The sequence below is a fragment of the Bos indicus x Bos taurus genome, chromosome 18 (genome assembly GCF_003369695.1).
Source record: "Bos indicus x Bos taurus breed Angus x Brahman F1 hybrid chromosome 18, Bos_hybrid_MaternalHap_v2.0, whole genome shotgun sequence".
Classification (NCBI taxonomy): domain Eukaryota; kingdom Metazoa; phylum Chordata; class Mammalia; order Artiodactyla; family Bovidae; genus Bos; species Bos indicus x Bos taurus.
The window spans coordinates 1153379-1170730 of record NC_040093.1 but is presented as its reverse complement, the minus strand read 5'-3'; the positions used below and the strand labels follow the sequence as shown (position 1 = coordinate 1170730).

General features: G+C 49.7%; 1 protein-coding gene and 1 pseudogene across 1 annotated transcript in view; both read right to left on the bottom strand.

Moving 5' to 3' along the window:
* Positions 1–258: 258 nt before the first annotated feature.
* On the bottom strand, positions 259–4353 carry LOC113875784 (annotated as a pseudogene).
* A 5292-nt stretch (positions 4354–9645) lies between these two features.
* The window catches only part of LOC113875540 (zinc finger protein 772-like), a 38056-nt gene continuing 30349 nt past the window's right edge, over positions 9646–17352 (bottom strand). Inside the window, exons 1-3 of the mRNA XM_027514012.1 lie at positions 16753–17024; positions 13208–13334; positions 9646–12050 (exon numbers count right to left, since the gene is read on the bottom strand). Coding sequence (XP_027369813.1) covers positions 10588–12050; positions 13208–13334; positions 16753–16767 — 1605 coding nt within the window. The 5' untranslated portion in view covers positions 16768–17024 and the 3' untranslated portion in view covers positions 9646–10587. Of the gene's footprint in view, positions 12051–13207; positions 13335–16752 lie in introns of the transcript that reaches the window.

Here is a 17352-nt window from a genome sequence, read left to right as displayed (position 1 = left end):
CATAAATATCCATATTTACCATTCTTGGAAAGTCCCATCTGCCAACTGTTCTAGTTCTACCATATCCCTCTCCACATAACTTAGGAGCATAAGCCCTGCCTCAGGATCAGCAAAAACTGCAGAGCAATGAAGGCCACGTCCACTTCAGTCACTAGGAATGTTGGCTGGTCAGAGAAGCCTGAGCCCTGGTTCTCTCTTCTGTCACTGCTGGGGTTCCTGCCTGTGCAGTGATGGCCAGATGTAAACAGCCTAGGGAGGTACAGGAATCCACAAACCTTTATTTACTGAGACAGTGTGTTGGCCACAGGAGACTCAGAGGTGTGAAGGTCCTGAGAATTTCTGTATACTTTCATGCCAGAGCCAAAATCACAGGGACATATAGAGATGCTGCCTTAAGAACAGATACCCATCCTCTCACGAGCCTCAGTCATCCCCACTCCATTATCTCAGTGTCTCTGTACCAAGATGATTCCCACCTTTGCCGGTGTGAGTCCTATAATCTTCAAAAGGGACACAGTGCATTGACTCCATTCATAAGACCTTGCTCCAGTTGAAGTTTCTGGGCATTAAACAAGTTTAAGAGATGCAGCTAAAGGGTCACCAAAACTGTGGTATTCATGAGGTCCTTCTCCAGGGTGAGCTTTCTGGTGCTGAACAAGACGGGAGCTTCTGCTATAGGCCTTCCTCCATTCACTGCACACATAAGGCTTTTCTCCAGTGTGAACTCTGGTGTAGAATGAGGATGGAGTTGTGGCTAAAGCATTTCCCACATTCATTGCACTCATAAGGTCTCGCTCCAGTGCGAACTTTCTTGTGCTGAACAAGGTGGGAGCTACTAATGTAGGCTTTTCTTCACTCACGACGCACGTAAGGCCTTGTTCCACTGTGATGTGTCTTTTGTAGAATGAGGATGGAGTTGTGGCTAAAGCATTTCCCACATTCACTGCATTCATAAGGCTTCGCTCCAGTGTGAATTCTCTGGTGCACAATGAGGTTGGAGCTATGGCTAAAGAGTTTTCCACAGTCATTGCACTCACAAAGCCTTTCTCCAGTGTGGATTTTCCAGTGCTGCACAAGCATGTGTTTACAGCCGAAGACCCTCCCACACTCGCTGCACTCATAAGGCCATGCACCAGTGTGAATTATCTGGTGCTGCTCAAGTGTGTCTTTGTAGCCAAAAGCCTTCCCACATTTGCCGCACAAATAAGACTTTGCTCCTGTGTGGACTCTCCTTTGTTTAATGAGGCTGGAGTTAGGGCTAAAGGATTTTCCACATTCAATGCACTCATAAGGCCTCGCCCCGGTGTGGATTCTCTGGTGCTGCACAAGGTGGGAGCTTCTGCTGTAGGCTTTTCCACATTCAGTGCAGTCATAAGGCCTTTCGCCAGTGTGAACACGCTGGTGCTGAACAAGTGTGCTTTTACAACCAAAGGGTTTTCTGCATTCATTGCACTCATAAGGTCTTTCCCCGGTGTGAGTTCTCTGGTTCTGAACAAGGTGCAAGCTTCTGTTGTAAGCTTCTCCACATCCACTGCACATATATTGTCTTTTGCCAGTGTGAAATTTCTGGTGGGTCTTTAGGTGAGACAGGTGAATGAAGGCCTCTCCACACTCCTTGCACACATGTGATGTTTCTCCACCATGAAGTTTTCTGTGATGAATAAGAGCGGATTTCTCCTTGGACAGATTTCCACACGGCAGGCACCTACAGGCTCGCACTTCAGCCTGAGTTATCTGGTTGTTGAGAGTGAAGGCGCTCAGGAAGGCCTTCTCACTGTCAGCGCATCAGTTCATCACTGTCTCCCTGGTGTCACCCAAAGTCTAGTCTTTTACTTGCACATCCCGCAATAAAAGGTCTCCCTAACTCACGGACAGCTCTTCATACGTGAGGCCACATTATCATTCTACTGACAGGATTCTTACCACTATGTGGTTTCTGGTGCTGATGAAAGTTTTCACTCAACAGGAATCCTTGCCCACAGGGGTCACAAGTGTACAGGTGCAGTGAAGGGCATGACCCTGGTGTTCATCCAGGTGTTAAAATGACCTGCTTTCAAGAGCAGGTCACCTGTCTCACATGGGTGAGCTTTCTGGATAAGTGGACAGGACCCAAGAGTCCTGAACTCTGACACTAATTCCATAAAAACACTCTGCTCAGAAGGGGCCTCCTCATTGTCTGCTTCACATCAATAACCTGAAAGCAAAGAGCTGCTAGTGAAGGACATGCTGACTTCAGTAAGAAGCAGCAAGTCCATCACCTCCGAGTGTGTGACACACCAGTGAGTGAGTTCACGGGCCTCCGGCAGGATGAGGGGCCAGGATCAGTGAGGAAGGGCCCATTGTCAGTCCTGGGCCTTGGAAGGTATGGAGGACTTCCAGTGATGAGTAAAGACACAATGATGGTGAACAGTACTGGAAGCAGAGGCGAGGTCTCCAACTCACTCCTCTAAGAAGGGTTTAAACAGGGTCTAAACAGTTTAAACAGGGTTTAAACAGTACTCTTGCCTGGAAAATCCCACGGACGGAGGAGCCTGGTGGGCTGTAGTCCATGGGGTCGGTAAGAGTCAGACGCAACTGAGCAACTTCACTTTCACTCTTCACTTTCATGCATTGGCGAAGGAAATGGCAACCCACTCCAGTGTTCTTGCCTGGAGAATCCCAGGGACGGGAGCCTGGTGGGCTGCCGTCTATGGGGTCGCACAGAGTTGGACACGACTGAAGCGACTTAGCAGCAGCAGCAGCTGTTGGTGTCAGGTGAGCTTGGCTCATTTGTCAGAAGGCTCTGTCCAGGAAAATTTGATTGCAAGTAAGTAGCTGGCTCTTCAGGACTACATATGGATATGAACAGAGCTCATGACACATTAATGCAGCCAATGTGGCAGAGCGTTGCAGGGTGAGCAGAGGAGAATGAGTGGCATACATGGAGGCCGGAGAGGTGGGAAAACAGCCAAGGGATGGAAGACAGGAGAACAACGTCAAGTGCCAAGCATGGTGAGGAAAGGGAGAAGTGAGCACTGCTATGGGCCTTGGCAAGAAAACACCGGTGAACACAAAGCAGGCTGACGGTACGATGTGAGCCCAACCCTCAGATGGCTCTCTCTCAGCTCCCCTGCTCTGGGCTGTCAGTGTGGCTGGAGGCAGGTCCACCCACAGGCACCCGGGGCTCTCTGCCTCTCTGCCACTGGGCACCTACATGGGATCTGGAAGGTAGAAGTCGTAAAAACAAACAAACAAACAAACATAGCACAGGTGAGTGGCCCAGATAGACCCAGCTCAGAGAGAAGAGAAGGTTAACATTAAAGAGACAAAAACCACATAGGAGGACTTGGCAGAGCACCCCTATGCCCTCCATAAGCAGTGACATGTCAATAGCGACAATTTCTGGCAAAGTCCGTCCCCGAGAACTGTCAGCCAGGGGGTGGGGGCAGAACACAGACACGGACACATCATGGGTCTAGAAGGGCCCAAGCCCGGGACAATCTGTGAAGCCAACTCGAGCGCCCTGAACGCTTAACCTCCTCCAGGAAGGCTTTGGGCAGCAGGTGTCGGGACTGCTCAGCGAGGGGGCACTATACACAGCCCTGGGCACCCACAGCCCCTACCCTGGGAACCAAGACAGGAGGGGGAAGAGCCCCTGATTTGGCAGGACAGGAAGAGCTGCCCCCAGGGCACCAGGGAAAAACCGAACCCAAGGACACTGCAGCAGGCATGTGGGCCTGTGGCAGGCAGCCTCTCCGATGGCCCAGGAAGACCTGTCACCTGGTGTTCTTGCCCTTGCATGAGCCACTTCCCTTGACCAGAGGCTGCACTGACTGACCCATTTCTAAGAACAGAACAGAGAAAAATGATGGGATCACTGTTTCCAGGTCGGGTTAGAAAAAGACCACCTACCATCCTGGACATTCTCTCTGCTCAGAGAGAAGGTTCCTTCCCTGCTGTGAGATGCGCTACAGAAAGGCGACAGTGACAAGGAAGCCAAGGGTCTCTGACCAACAAGCCACAAGAAATGACCTCTTGGAAACACAAAACACGAGTTTGTGAGTGAGATCCTCCCGAGAACGGCCTTCAGATGAGAACAGTTCGGCTGGGAGCTTGAGAGAAGCCTCATGGCAGACCCTGAGCCAAAAGCACCAGGTGAGCTGTGACGAGTTCCTGACACACTGAAACTTCCATAAGGCCTTTTTACTGTTTTACATCACTCACTTTTGGAGTAGTTTGACATGTACCAATAGGTAACTGAAACAGGGACTCACCCAAGGCGGCCACGTGTGCGAAGTTCTCCAGCATCACATCACGGTACAGGAGTCTCTGAGCTTCCTCCAGCAGCTCCCACTCCTCCCGGGAGAAGTACATGAACACATCCTCGAAGGTCACACCACCCTGCCACGATGGGGACAGCTGAGCCCACACACAACAGGACTCTCCAGGCCCCCAACTCACCTCCCACCCCCTGACTCCTCTGCTCCCCAGCCTCCCAACTCGGAGGCAATACTCGGCCATGACACCACTCCTGGCTGCCCTCTCCTGTCCCTCTGATCACCGTGGGCAGCCCAGAGCAAAATCAGGCAGGCGGGCAGACAGACTACGTAAGCCATAGGTCCGGCAGGAAGGGCACCAAGCACTCTCCCGCGGGCATCCTCCTGACCATGCCTCCCAGAAACAACTCTCAGGCCATCAGCCCATGCTCCTCCCACCAGGTACACCACTCTGAACCACACCTTCCTCATATCTGGGGTCCCCCTCCTTTAAGACTGAAAACTTTCCAGTCTACACTTCCAAATCACACCCCACCCCTGAAACCACTCTGCACAGTGTCCGGAAGAACTCCTTTGTGTTTATGACAGGCTCCACTGCTACCCCAGTGCCTGAACAAGACACCCAGTCCTCAGTGCCCGGTTGGGACTTTCTTTGCCACCATCAGCACTTCTGTGGACCAGTGCAGTAGCCTCCTCCCTCACGCCCACACTCCATTCTCAACCAGACAGCAGCCAGAGGGAGCCTGTTTTGATTCAGAGCATCTCTCTTCTCTTCCAAATCTGCCGTGTCTTTTGTGCCTGCTACATGCTCACTTAGTCAGTCTGCCTCTTTGGGACCCCAAGGACTGCAGCCCTCCTGGTTTCTCTATGGGATTTCCCAGGCAAGACCACGGGAATGGGTTGCCATTCCCTCCTCCAGGGGATCTTCCTGACCCAGGGAGCAAACCTGTCTCTTGCATCTTCTACACTGCAGGTGCAATCTTTACCACTGAGGCATCCCGGAAGTTCATGTCTTTCATCACCTTCAAAACAGAAGCCCAGCTCCTCAGCCTGCTATTGTTGCCCAACTTCTGGCCTTTTTTTCAGCAGACAGAATTAAGACCTGTGGTTTCTTGATGACTCCCAACTCAATCTTAACCCCTTAAGCACTTGTGCAAGCGGTTCCTGAGTCTAATGCACCCTTCCGTTCCTCCTACTGGCTGCCCAAAGCAGGAACCTCTTCATACAACTCTTGGCTTAGATTTGGGGTGCTGGGCTATAAAAGGACTCCTACTGTAAGGCCCCCAGACTCAAGCACAGAGGGAGGGACAGGTGAAGAGTCCCAGAACATCACTACTTCTCATCAAAATCTCCACCGGCCCTAGTTTAAAAACATACAAAATCCATACACTCTTTAACGTCCACTTTTGGCCCCACCATCAATACACCTGGGCTATTGCAGTAAATCCCGCCTGGTCTCCCTGCCACCCTCAGGCTTCCCCAGGCTTTCCACTCTACTTAGAGGGAGCCTGTCAACACTGACGTCAGATCACCTCTCTTCTGTGTTATAAACCTTCTGTGGTTCTCATCACTGTCAGAACTGAGGTCCAGCTCCCCAGGCTGCCATACCAGTTCGGCCTCCTGACTGCCTGCTCTCTGTTCTCAGCACACATAACCGCAGATACCTGCCGTTTCCAGAAAGTGCCTAATTCAGCCTCACCTCCAAGTGTTTGTTCCTGGGGCTCCTAAGCCCTGCAAACCATTTCGCACCTCATCCCGTCAACACTGGGAAGGGGTTCCTTGCCACGTGTTCACCGTCACTGACCGACCGCCCTCCACCGCCTTCATACTCAAGAGAAGGGAGAGAGGAAGGCCAAGTTCGGAAAGCCTGAGAACACAACGACCCCCACACCTGAGTCGGGAAGGCTTGAGGACTCTCCACTCACCTGAGCCCGGTCCATACGCGCGGCAGCCGCCGTGGGTCCTGCGAGCAGAACCGGGTTGAAAAGCCGGCGGAACCCGCGCACTCCCCTGGGTGTGGTGAGCCCGAGAGGACGGTCGAGCTCCGAGCCCCAGTCTCCTCCTGGTCAAAGGCGCGGAAGTTTAGGCTGCTGCATCCGAAGCGGACAAGGACAGAGGGCGGTTGCGAAGGCCTCCGAAGGAGCGCAGCCCCAGGCGACAGCTCCGCGACAGGCGGCCCGTCCACGACAGCAACCATGTTTCGTAATAACCAAGCGGACAGAAGTCCCATCTTTTCTTCTGTCCTCTGTTCGCCTCTCCAGAGCCTCCCCAAAAGCGGACCCCAGTGAGGACTCCCAGCCTACACAGGCACTCCAGAATCCTGGGCACCACGCGGATTCCACGTGGAATCCCGGATTCTCCCGGAATCCACGTCACAACCGCGACGCCAGAAATCCCGCCTCTGCCTGCAAGGGCCTCCGGAAACGCCCATCTTCTGGGCGGCCACTGGAACAGTGCGGATGCGCCGGGCAGAGACCTCGAGGTAAAGGAGTTTGTGCGCCTAATCCACCCATGGAAAGGGCACGTTTCTGGTTCTCCCTGATAGTTGCAGAGGCGTGTGGAGGCGGAAAGGTCGGGGAGAAACTGTGGTCTGAAGCGCCAGACCTATTGGTAAAGGCAACGCACCCCTATTTCCATGGCGACCTGTGGCAACACTGTGACCCTCAGTTCTCAGCTGCAGGTTATTCAACATGGGTGGATCCCCTTCTAAGCCAGAAGCGCCTTTGGATTGTATCCTTAAGAATTGGAAATTCTTCAAAATCGAAGGGTTAAAAAAGAAGAGAGTAAAATTCTATTGTAGCGGTGCCTGGCCTTTTGATCAGTTGGGGAATGGAGATAAACGGCCTCCAAACGAGTCTCTGTATTAATAATACCATTCTGCAGTTGAATCTTTATTGCTGCAGAATGGGCACGTGGAGTGAAATTGCCTCGTGCCCGCCTCAAGAGAAGCAGAAGGGGCAGGCTTCCCACCTTCCAGATCTCGGGCTGGTCCAACGTTTCCAAGCTCCCCACCAAGTAAACACATCCTTATTTACAAAACGTCATCCGCGGTGCACATCAACAGACCCGCCCAGACATCGTCCTCCAGAACGGAAGTGCCTGTGTCTTCAGTGATCTGTGACAGGTGCGGCGCAGTGCCTTCTGGGTAAAGCAGTTCACTGGGTCCCAGGTCCAGGTAAGAGGCGGTGCTCCCCCATCCGGAAAAGGTTCCCCCGCACCACAGAAGAGTTGCTGGAGAGGAGGATCCTTGGGCTCTGAGGCGCGGGCGGGGTTTCAGGTTTCTTAAAGGGGTTGCACCCAGATTTCCATGGACTGGACTGTGGTGGTGGTGGTGGTTTAATCTCTAAGTCGTGTCTGACTCTTGAGACCCCGTGGACTGTAGCCCGCCAGGCTCCTCTGTCCATGGGGATTCTCCAGGCAAGAATACTGGAGTGGGTTGCCATTTCCTTCTCTAGAGGATCTTCCCAACCCAGTAATCAAACCCAGGTCTCCTGCATTGCAGGCAGAATCTTTACTGTCTGAGCTACACAGGAAGCCTTGTGGCTTTCAGATTTCTTAAAGGGGATGCACCCAGATTTCCATGGACTGGACTGTAGGTCCTTCATTCTGTACACTCTCTTCCCACTTAGCCAGTTACTGAAACACATGTCCGTTTGGAAGGGGCTTATCCATTCTAAAGGGCTTCCCTGGTGGCTCAGATGGTAAAGCATCTGCCTGCAAGGCAGGAGACCTGGGTTCGAACCCTGGGTCAGAAAGATCCCCTGGAGAAGGAAATGGCAACCCACTCCAGTACTCTTGCCTGGAAATTCCATGGACAAAGGAGCCTGGTAGGCTACAGTCCATGGGGTCGCAAAGAGTTGGACACGACTGAGCGACTTCACTTTATCGATTCTACATTGCTGCAATCTCCCCCAGTCCCTATTAACCCAGTCACTGTTTCTGTACACAATATGGTTCCCACCCCTAGGCCTTCTTAGATCTTAAGTCCATGAACATATACCTACATGAGTTTTTTCTTCAGGACACAGCTCCTACGGTGGATCTCAGAAGACAGCTCTCAGTTTTGCCAAGGGACATTCACTAAATTCAAGGGCCCCAACTCAGGCTACTGCCAAATACCGCTGTTTGCAAACCATCTGCCCCAAGTGACTGTGGATCCACAAATAATTTTCATGTCTAGGGCATGAGATCCTGGTGCAGGGGCCCTTCAGATTTTCCTAGAAAGTCTCAGGAAGCAATACAAGTAGGCCAGATTTACACTGAGAGCTGTTTGTTGTCCTCCTGCTATTTCCTTTAGGTCACAAAAAGTTAAAGAGTAAAGATAGCTTAAACAATAAGACTGAGGGGAGGAATGGAATACGAAGTTAGGATTAGCAGATGTAAACTTTTATACATAGCATGGATAAACAACAAGATCCTACTGTAAAGTACAGGGAACTCTACTTAATACCCTATTATAAACCATACTGGAAAAGGATATTTTAAAAAAATAATATGTATGTATAATTAGTCACTGCTGTACAGCAGTAATTAACCCAACATTGTAAATGAACTATACTTCAATTAAAAAAAAAAAAGACCTTTATTGCAAGAACCAGGAAGGTTAGCCTGGAGTTTGAGGAGCGGATAAAATGGAGGCTGGAAAAATCTGTCAAGACTATCAGGAGACAATCACTAATGACCCTGAACAAGGGAAACCTCTGAAAACTGCCAGCAAAGCCAGATCCAGTCCTCTGGCAAAGCTAGGTGATGTCCACACTAACCAATCAAGGGGGTGGGGCACGTATTCTTACCAAAGGGCTCAAAAGGCTGGCGATACTCCAGATACAGCAAGTGAAAGTGAAAGTCACTCAGTTGTGTCCAACTCTTTGCGACCCCATGGACTATACAGTCCATGGAATTCTCCACGCCAGAATACTTGAGTGGGTAGCCTTTCTCTTCTCCAGGGGATCTTCCCAACCCAGGGATTGAACCTTGGTCTACCACATTGCAGGCAGATTCTTTACCAGCTGAGCCACAAGAGAAGCAGAGAAAGCAAGAAAGCACAGATATCTGTTCTTGGTTTTTAACAAAACTGTTGCAGCCCTGGTTCAGTCCCTAGTTGGGAGCTGATATCCCGCAAGCCGTGTGATGTGGCCAAAAAAAGAGAAAGGAACGCCGAGTGGATGAAAGACCTAAATATTAAGGTTTAAAAGCATAGTACTCGGAGAAGAAAACATAAGAAAAAGGCTTCATGACAGTGGATTTGTGATAATTTCTTGGACATGATAACAAAGACACAGGCAACATTAACAGAAATAAACTAGACTACACTAATATTTAAAATTTCTGTGCAAAAAAAAAAAAAAAAAATTACTAAGTAGACACAGTGAAAAGACAACCCTCAGAGTGGAAGAAAATATTTGCAAACTATTTAATAACAAGTTAATACACAGAATATATAAGAACTCTAACATCTAAATAACAATAACAATGACCATAATAACCACATTAAAAAATGGGCAATGGATTGAAAGAGACATTTTCTCAAAGGACTAATGCAAACAGCCAACAAGCAGATGAAAAACTATTCAACACCATTAAATTCAAATCAAAATCACAATGAAATATCACCTCATGTCCCTTAGTGTAATAAAAAATAAAACAAGAAGAAAATAAAAACATTGCTGAGGGTGTAGAGAAATTGGAAACCTCGAGCTGTATCAATGGAAAACAGCCCAACTACCATGGAAAACAGCCCTTCAGTTCCTCAAAAAATGTAAATATTGAATTACTATATGATCCAAAAACTCTGTCTGGGAATATACCTTAAAAGGACTGAAAGCAGGGTCCAAGTAAATATTTATGCCATTATATTTATAACAGCATTATGTACAACAGCCAAATAGGGAAAGCAACTCAAGTGCCCAATGATGAAAGGAAACAGAAAAAGTAGGATGTACAGAAGATGGAGCATTACTCAAAAAAGGAATGAAATTCTGACACATTCTAGAACATGGAGGAACCCTAAGCACATTATGGTCAGTTAAATAAGCCAGCCACAAAAGAAGAATAACTTGATGACTCTTATATAAGTTACCCAGTGAGAATAATTCATACACGGAAAGCAGAATAGTTGTTGTCAGTCAGTAAGAGGGGGGACGAAGAATTGCTGTCTGGTGGGTTTACTTGTATGAGATGAAAAGACTTTTGAATATTTGTGCACAATGAATTACTACTGAACTTACACTTAAATATGGTTGACTGTAAATTCTATGTTACATGTACTTCACAACAATTAAAAAAAGATTTTAAACACCTAGATAGCAGTCCATCCCAGCGCTAAATCAGATCAGACTTTGCTTTGAAGTCTTCCCTGTTTGCAGTACTCTTTAGTGTGAACTTCTTGGTGTCGAAGGAGGTGGGAGTTTTGGCTAAAGCCTCTCCCACAGCTGACGCATTCATAAGGCCTTTCCCCAGTGTGAACTCTCCGATGTTTAATGAGGCTGGAGTTGTACCTGAAGACCTTCCCACATTCTCTGCACTCATAAGGCTTTTCTCCGGTGTGGACTCTTTGATGAATAATGAGGGTGGAGCTGTCCACAAAGAATTTCCCGCATTTGCTACATTGATAAGTTTTTTCTCTGGTGTGGACGTTTTGGTGCCGAATGAGGTGGGAGTTTTGACTGAAGACTCTACCACATACAGTGCATTCATAAGGCCTTTCTCCAGTGTGATTTCTCCGATGCCTGATGTGATTTGAGTTATGCCTAAAGAGTTTCCCGCATATGCCGCACTCATAAGGCCTTTCTCCAGTGTGCGCTTTCTGATGCCTCTCAAGTGTGAAGTGGTACCTAAAGAATTTCCCACATTTGCTGCATTCAAAACGCCTTCCCCGAGTGTGAACTCTCTGATGAATAATGAGCCTGGAGCTGTCTACAAAAAATTTCTTGCACACGCTGCACTCATATGTTTTTTCTCCAATGTGAACTCCCTGATGTCTTTTGAGCGTGAAGCTGTACCTAAAGAATTTCCCACATTTGCTGCATTTATATGGCTTTTCTCCCGTGTGAACTCTCTGATGAACAGTGAGTGTGAAGCTGTCCTTAACGCACTTCCCACACTGGCTGCACTCATAAGGCACTAACCTAGTGTGAACTCGATGGTGTGCAGTGAAGCCAGACTTTTGTGCAGAGAACCTTCCACATCCAAGCTGCTCAGAGAGTCTTGTCTCAGTGTCAGTTTTCTGCTGCTGAACCAGGTGGAACTTTCTGATGAAGGTCTTCCCGCTTTCACAGCAAAGGTTTTTCTGGTGCTCAACAATTGTGTGTTCTTGGCTAAAGGTCTTCCCACATTCACTGCACTTGTCATCATCCTGCCCACTTTCAGAGGCTGCCCTGCCCTCCATGTTGCTGTGCAGTTTCCCTTCTGTGTGAGGGGTCTGGTGCTGGAGAGTGCTGGATTGGGCTAGGAACTCCTGCCCTCTCTCCCGACATGGCCAGGTCTCATCTGTCACGTGAACACTGTCATTCTTCACACAGCAAGTCTTCCCCTCACCCCATCCAGGGAGTCTCCTTTGACGTGGCTCCTTTGGATGCTGGGAAGGACTCTCCCCACATGCGGACACCTCCTGCTCAGGCTGTGTCCCACCATGCCCAGCCAGGCATAAGGTGTCTTTCAAGAGTGGGTTGCATGTCTTAGAGGGGTGAGGCTTCTGGATGCATGGGCCTGGCTTTGGAGTCTTGACCTGTGACCTTGCAGCCACATCATGCTGCTCTGAAAGGGCCTCCTCATCCTGGGTGGCATGCCGGCAACCTGGAAGGAGAGATGCTAATAAAGGTGGGCCCATCAGTGTGTCTCATACCGGCCCAGCAATAAGTCTGTGGGATTGCAGAGGCCTGGGTCTAGAGCCCATGTGAGGAAGGCCTGGGGTGCAGAGTGGAGCCTGGGAGGCTCATCCGAGGGCAGAGCCCAGACAACTGACAGGCCAGGACAGGAGGAAGGGGTACGGTGCAGGGAGGGGAGGAAGGTCTACAGCTCACTTCAACAAGGCCTGGCTACTGGTAACTGGTGAGCAATGTGCAGAAGGTTCTGTCCAGACCCCAAATGTCTAAATGCAACATGGCAGTTGGACGACAAGGAGTATTTAAGGATGCATGCACATGTTCCACCACTTTAAATGGAGGTTATGTTGAGAACACTGCAAAAGGAGCAGTGGAGAGGAATGGATGAGAGCCAGGGCCAGGAGTGAAGAGTCAAAAAATCAATGGGGAAGAAAAGGAGGAAGTGAAGTGTGGACTCTGGCACCACACACTGCTGGATATAGGACACACGCCCGGTGTGACAGGACCCCAGCTCTGATGTCTCACCATTTCCTCACCCCCACGTACCAGGGCTATGCGCTCTTGAGCCTCTCCTGACCTTACGGAAATAACGTCCACCCTGTCAGGCACCCAGGGCCCTCCTATTGCTCAGGGTAAGCAACCACCTGGGCCTGAAGAGAGCACTCAAAGAGGAAAGGCTGGGAGAGGGATGGGGCCCGCTGTAGGAAATCCCACACTCTAAAAGGATCAGTACAAGGGCAAAGCAGGTCTAAACAGTCCAGTAGTGGATCAATGAAGTAGGGCAGCCCCTCTCACCAGACACGAAGCTCTCTTAAAATGGTTATGGACTTAAACATAAGCCGTGACGCCATAAAACTCCTAGAAGAGAACACAGGCAAAACATTCTCTGACATAAATCAGACCAATGTGTTCTTAGGTCAGTCTCCCAATGCGACAGAAATAAAAACAAAAATCAAGAAATGGGACCTATTCAAATTTACAAGCTTTTGCACAGCAGAGGAAACCATAAATGAAATGAAAAAACAACCTACAGAATGAGAACCAATTGTGGGAAGGTCAGAGGCAGCCCTAGAAAGTGACGAAGAGCACAGCCCGGCCCAGGACGCTGCGGTGGGCAGGGGGCCTTACCCACGGAGGACAGAAGTGCAACATTCTGCACCATCACTTGGCAGTACAGGAGTCTCTGAGCCTCATCAAGAAGTCCCCACTCCTCCTGGGAGAAATATATGGCCACGTCCTCAAAGACCACAAGGCCCTGTAATAAAAATTAAGATAGTTCACCCCATAAGCAGCTGCATGTGCTGTATTTCCTTCCATTTTGTATTGGCCTACTCTTCACCCACCAACTCCAGGGCCAAACTAACCACCAAACGCGTTTATATCTCCCCACCATTTGGAGTCTCTGGTCTGACATGTATGAGCACTCAGTTACTCAGTGGTTGTGTCCTACTCTTTGTGACCCATGGACTGCAGCCTGCCAGGCTCCTCTGCCCATGGCATTCTCCAGGCAGGAATACTGGAATGGGTTGTCGTGCCCACCTCCAGGGGATTTTCCCACCCCTGGTATTGAACCCGCGTCTCTTGTGTCTCCTGCATTGGCAGGTGGATTCTTTTACACTGAGCCACCTGGGAACCCCTTCATGGTCTGAACCACCTCCTTATAGAACTCGCACACACGAAGTCAGTATTTTAGAAGGCACAAGGGCCTCAGTGTCTCCATCTGTAAAATGGGAATAAGGATGGTTTCAATTCAGAGGGCTGAGACTGATACCAAACATAAGAAGTACACACTATGTGTCAGTGGTACCATCCACACAATCAAGGGTTTTGTGTGCACTTTCAGTGGAAGTGAACTGATAGTTTTGAAATTTGGGTGTGTGTTTCTCCTACTTTTTAAGGTTTTAAGAAGATGTGAGAAGTAAAATTTCACATTGTAAGCAAATACGTAATTGTATATTATCATGCAAACCAACGATCAAGTGTCTGGATAAATTTAACTAATTCAATATGTTCATTTCTAATGGCCTACCTACATGTGTGTATTTAGAGGGATATCGGTTCATTAGTGTTTAAGTCAGTAACTGTGTCATGTACTCTTAAGTTAATGAGGTGCAGGAAGGCGCTGAGCAAGCGAATCAGCTACTAGTCCTTTTGAGCCTGCCTGTAACACAGTAGCCTGGAGGAAGCTTCAGGGAGCCCTGGGCTGGACAGTGCACCACCCCTCTTGCTCTGAGGGCTTGAGGAGATGAGGTAGTACCCTGGTCTGGGACCGGCTGCTCCAGTAGCCCAGGTGACCTCTGCCGTGTTCTACAGGGAGTGGTTTTGAGGGCCTGCGAAGCCTGCAGTGGGGAGAATCTACACCAACTCACCACTCAACCTCCTTCGCAGGTCAGCTCCTGAGTCCACCTGGATGGATCCTTCTACACACAGGTCAGAATCCATCCGATAGCAGGCCTGCTCCCTCCTACACCCATCCGTGCCCTCACCTCCAGTCTCAGGCCTTGCACACCTCACCATGGAGACCATGTGAAATAACAACCTAAGACTCTCTTCCTTCAGTCCACACAGTACACCCTGGCTACAATGTGGTCCAGTCCACACAGTACACCCCTCAGAAAGGACCAGACCAGCGACCTTCCCAATCCTCCAGATCTTTATACTCCTCTACCCACAAGATGTCTCCATCTTCTAACATCTCCATCTCAAAATGTCTCAGAATAACCATGTCCAAACACAACTCATGATCTTCTCCTCCCTGAATCCCACTCACTGCACAGACTTCCTCATCACCATTCCCTGAATCCCACTCACTGGACAGACTTCCTCATCACCATTCCCTGAATCCCACTCACTGCACAGACTTCCTCATCACCATTCCCTGAATCCCACTCACTGCACAGACTTCCTCATCACCATTCCCTGAATCCCACTCACTGCACAGACTTCCTCATCACCATTCCCTGAATCCCACTCACTGCACAGACTTCCTCATCACCATTCCTTAAATGTTCAGGGGAAAAAAATTTGGAGTGGTCTTCTACTCTCTACTCACAGCCATTGTGTTGCAGCAAGAAATTCTGCCAATTCGATCCAAATTCCTGTCACAATTCTCCTGAATTCTTTGACCACGTCCTCCTCACCAGCCTCCCTGCCTCCATACCTCATCCAGTTCCTGGATCCAGTGCCAATGGGGTGAGGGGTGGGCACCCCACACAAAACCAAGCAATCCTCAGGCAGCAGCAGAGCGCTCAAAAATTAAACTTCATTCTGACACTATGTACCCGGAAACAGTTAATATTCCACAGGTTAAGGGTTTTGCCCCACAAAACTGCTCCTAGCACTTTAGATTCAGTCCTAAGCCCAGGCGCTCACTTGAGCTTCTGACCCACAGGGTATAAATCACACATTCCCAAGACCCCTGCCTTGGGTTTGAATAAACTGCTAGTACAGGTCCCAGAAATGAAAAGAACACTTAACTTACTAGATTACTGGTTGATTATAAAAGCGCACAGCTCAAGAACAGCCAGGTGGAAGAAGCTTCCACATTCTCTGGAACTTCACCTCAACAGCACCTCCCTATCTTCCCAACCCAGAAGCTCTCCGAACCCTGGCCTTTTGGGGTTTTTTAATGGCTTCATTGTACAGGCATGACTGATTCAGTAATTGTCTTGGGGGGCTTCCCTGGTGGGTCAATGGTAATAAATCTGACTGCCAATGCAGGGAAACGCAGGTTCCATCCCTGATCTGGGAAGACCCCACAGGCCTCGGAGGAACTAAGGCCCTGTGGTACAAGTACTGAGCCTGCACTCTAGAGCCTGGGAACCACAACTACTGAGCCCACGTGTGGCAAGTACTGAACAGCCCTAGAGCTCGTGCTCCCAATAGGAGAAGCTACTGCAGCTGAGAAGCCTGTGCACGGAACAGTAGTTCCCACCCCCACCCCCGCCCCCGCCGCAACTACAGAAAGCCCAGTGGGCAGCAAGGAAGACCCCAAACTGCCAAAAATATATAAAACTATTTTTAAAATAATAATAATAATTAGCTATGGGAGCCAGATTCAACGTCCAGACCCCCTCCTCTCCTTGAAGGGGCGTGAGGTGGGAGTGAAACAGGCAGCCCTCAAAACCTAAAATTGGTTCTCCTGGTAATCAGCTCCCATCCTGAGGTGCTTCCACAAGTCAGCTCACTCTCATTACAAGACACAATCACTCTCAACACTTAGGGAATTCCAAGTGTCCTGGCAGTTGTGAGTCTACAACTGTGGATCAAGACCAAATACACAAGGGAAATACATTATGATCATCCGAATGAACACATCTATATTGCTTCTAAATCACAATATCACAGGTCCTGTCTTCCTCACTCCCTTCGCAACCTTCCACGATTCCCATCCGCTTAGGATGTCGTTTCAGGTGAGACAGCTTGTTTCCCTCTGTCCCCGAAAAAAGTGACCCCAAGTTTTCTCAATGCTCCGGACTCGTGAGCATCTGCAAGCCGTGCACCGTCGTCCCCCGAGGGAATTCTCTCTCTCACCCCTGTCCACTGGCTGAAGGGCGACCCCTCACAAGGCTGCCCTCAGTTCTGGACTCTATGGCTGACAGGGCCACTCCGTCCGGATCTGGGACTCGGAGGCTGGAGTCAGGCCGGTGGGGTTCGGGAGATGGAGAACCCACCTGAGCCGGCGTCATCGCCGCGGCTTCGGTCGCCGGTCATGGGAAGAGCGAGGACGGACCGAGGGCACTGCCGTCAACTACGGGCTCAGGGGGCCTCACACCGCCACTGGGCAGCGGGGCCAACGCATCTCCTCTCGCTTTCCGCTCCGTCTCTTCGGTGCCCACCACGCGACTGAAAATCCCTGAATAAGTGAGCAGCAGGACAGCAGTAGCTCAAAGACTACAAGGCAAACGCCGGAAGTCCCGCCCCCAGGCAATGTGTACGCACGTATGCAGGCTCTCTTAAGCTTTTTTTGGCTCAGCCTACACCGCCTAGCACTGTAGAGACTTCTGGGTAATGTAGTTTCCGCTGCCGCAACGCCTATCAACTCTCAGAGTTGCCTAGAGTCCCTCTGGTGCGCTGGGAAACGGAGTTCCCAGGCTCTTAAGATGTTAAGAAGAGGTGGAACGAATACGCAGAGGAACTATACAAAAGAGATCTTATGACCTAGATAACCATAATGGTGTGATCTCTCACCTAGAGCCAGACATCTTGGAGGGTGAAGTCAAGTGGGCCTTAGGAAGCATCACTAGAACAAAGCTGGTGGAAGTGATGGAATT